Below are 2,162 nucleotides of genomic sequence, written 5' to 3'. Positions count from 1 at the left end.
TTCAGTTTGAGTGTGAATTTGAATGTGACAAACTACACGATATTGAATCGGAATGGCAATATTTTTCATTTATAATTGAATAATTTTAATATAATTTATATAATTTAAATATATGCTAAAATATTTCAAATACATTTCATATTTTAATATTTTTAATAATTTACCTTTTTATCTGCCATACAAGGCTTTTTCAAGCAATACAAATTGTCATGACTTTCCTTTTCCAATTAAAAACTAGGCTGATTGCAGTCAAATATCTTCTATTAAAATTATTTCTAATTAAATTCAAATTCCTATAGCTAAACGCCTTAATTGCACCCTGTTTGCTACCTCAATTCAAATTCAATTCAAATCATGTAATCCAACTGGAATTCACTTCTGAATTCACTTCTCTGTGTCATTCGTTTCTTCAAAGTGCTTTACATTCAAGCAGGTCTACATTCTAACATCTTCTTGAAGGCTTTTCTGAAGCTGTCGTCCAGGAAGGCGTAGAGGAACGGGTTCAGACAGGAGTTGGCGTAGCTCAGGCTGGCAATGAAGTACGAGATGCCGATGAGAAGCGGTGTGGTCCGCAGGTCTGTGGTCAGCGCTACGATGGTGCTGAGGTGAAAGGGCGTCCAGCAGAACAGGCACACGGCCAGTACGATAAACACCATGATAGTCACTTTCTTCTTGGCTTTGTCCAGCGCTTTGGCGTTGGTGTTCAAGCGCATGTTTCTTAATTTGTACAGCATCATGGTGTAAAGAATGCAAATCGTAGACACCGGAATGGCAAAGCCCAGTATGAGGGTGTAAATCCGGCTCGCTTTGAACCATAAACTTTCAGGACTGGGGAAACTTAGGACACAGCTTTTTCTCTCGGTGTCGTCGGGACTGATGTAGACTCCCGCGAACACGGTGAACGGCATGACAATGAAGATCACCAGCAGCCACACGCACAGACTCACTATCTTGGCTGCCCGGTATGTGCGGTACGGCATGCGCTTGGAGCGCACGGTCGACAGCACCACCAGGTACCGGTCCACACTCATAACCGTCAGAAAGTAGATGCTCGAGAAGATGTTGTAGTGGTCGATGCTTAAAATGATTTTGCACAGCACCTCACCGAACGGCCAGTAGTGTAACAGATGTTCCGCTATGTTGATGGGCAGCACTAAAGTGAAGAGGTCGTCGGCGATCGCCAAGTTCAGAATGAACATATTGGTCACCGTCTTCATTTTGGGTGCTTTGAGGATCACATATATGACCGCCGTGTTGCCCGTCAGACCTACGGCGCATATCACGGAGTAAATGACCGGGAGAACCACGTACAGATCTGCGGAAAATAAGTAGTCAGCCGGCGGCGTGCAGTTCAGATCGCTCCGGTTTGGAGAGCTGTGATAGTATAAGTCCATGCTGTAGTTGCATGTCGGGTTTGGGATGAAGGGGCTCGTGATGTTCTCCATAGTGTGACAGCTGAGCCTCCGGGGATAAGTGCTTTACTTTATAAAGCTGCGCTCTCGCTTCCGCAGACCTCTCCACGAGTCTTAGGTGGTCGATGTGTTTCATCTGTCTCTTTGCACATCATGAGATCTGAGGGTAATACAAAACATTGGCAATCCTGCATGAAACAGACTAGTCAAACAAATGCACGCTGAGAAACTTGGAACATATGCGCATTGTTTACACAACTTAGAATATAACAGTTTAATTTATTCTATCAGCAAAAAAAATACATTGATAAAACACTGCACGCCTAAAACGGTAGCCTGTTCATTTACAAACTGCAACTATTACTTTTAAAAGTAAAGAGGCAACAGCTAGCGGTGAAAGGTGCGAGCTCTTACCGTGTAAGATATTCTTTCTCCGTGTGCTGTGTCCTCTTTGCGCCAGGCAGCGCTGCTCGCGCTTTCCCAACAAGTAGGAAAGAAGTGCGACTGGTGACGTCACATTCTACCGCGAGCTCTCCTCTTTCTGCCTCCTCGGATCTCTGAATGAGTCACGCATTCTTTTTGAGACATGTCCTTTAGTGAACTATTTCAAACAGCTAATTTAGGCTATACATATATAACAAAACAAGCACCTATCAAGATTTCATTGATGGGAACAGTTCACCCCCAAATGAAAATTTTGCTAAACGTTTACTCACTCTCTGGCCATTCAGGATGTAGATGCATTTGTTT

The 2,162-nt window shown here is 43.4% G+C and overlaps 1 protein-coding gene across 2 annotated transcripts; it reads right to left on the bottom strand.

Moving 5' to 3' along the window:
* Window positions 1–419: 419 nt before the first annotated feature.
* Window positions 420–1,873, bottom strand: LOC107559472 (neuropeptides B/W receptor type 2-like). Of its 2 annotated transcripts, none has more exons than XM_016243308.1 (2): window positions 1,827–1,873; window positions 420–1,600 (listed from the first exon to the last, which is right to left on the bottom strand). In XM_016243308.1, the coding sequence occupies exon 2, from the start codon at window positions 1,443–1,445 to the stop codon at window positions 426–428; it is 1,020 nt and encodes a 339-aa protein (XP_016098794.1). In that variant the 5' UTR covers window positions 1,446–1,600; window positions 1,827–1,873; the 3' UTR covers window positions 420–425. The 2 variants fall into 2 exon arrangements, with proteins under 2 accessions (XP_016098794.1, XP_016098793.1); XM_016243307.1 differs by having other exon boundaries at window positions 420–1,572; window positions 1,827–1,867.
* Window positions 1,874–2,162: the final 289 nt, after the last annotated feature.

This window comes from Sinocyclocheilus grahami, unplaced genomic scaffold (assembly GCF_001515645.1).
Source record: "Sinocyclocheilus grahami isolate Dianchi unplaced genomic scaffold, SAMN03320097.WGS_v1.1 scaffold687.1, whole genome shotgun sequence".
NCBI lineage: Eukaryota > Metazoa > Chordata > Actinopteri > Cypriniformes > Cyprinidae > Sinocyclocheilus > Sinocyclocheilus grahami.
The sequence above is the reverse complement of the archived record's forward strand: the minus strand, read 5'-3'. Positions and strand labels throughout refer to the sequence as shown.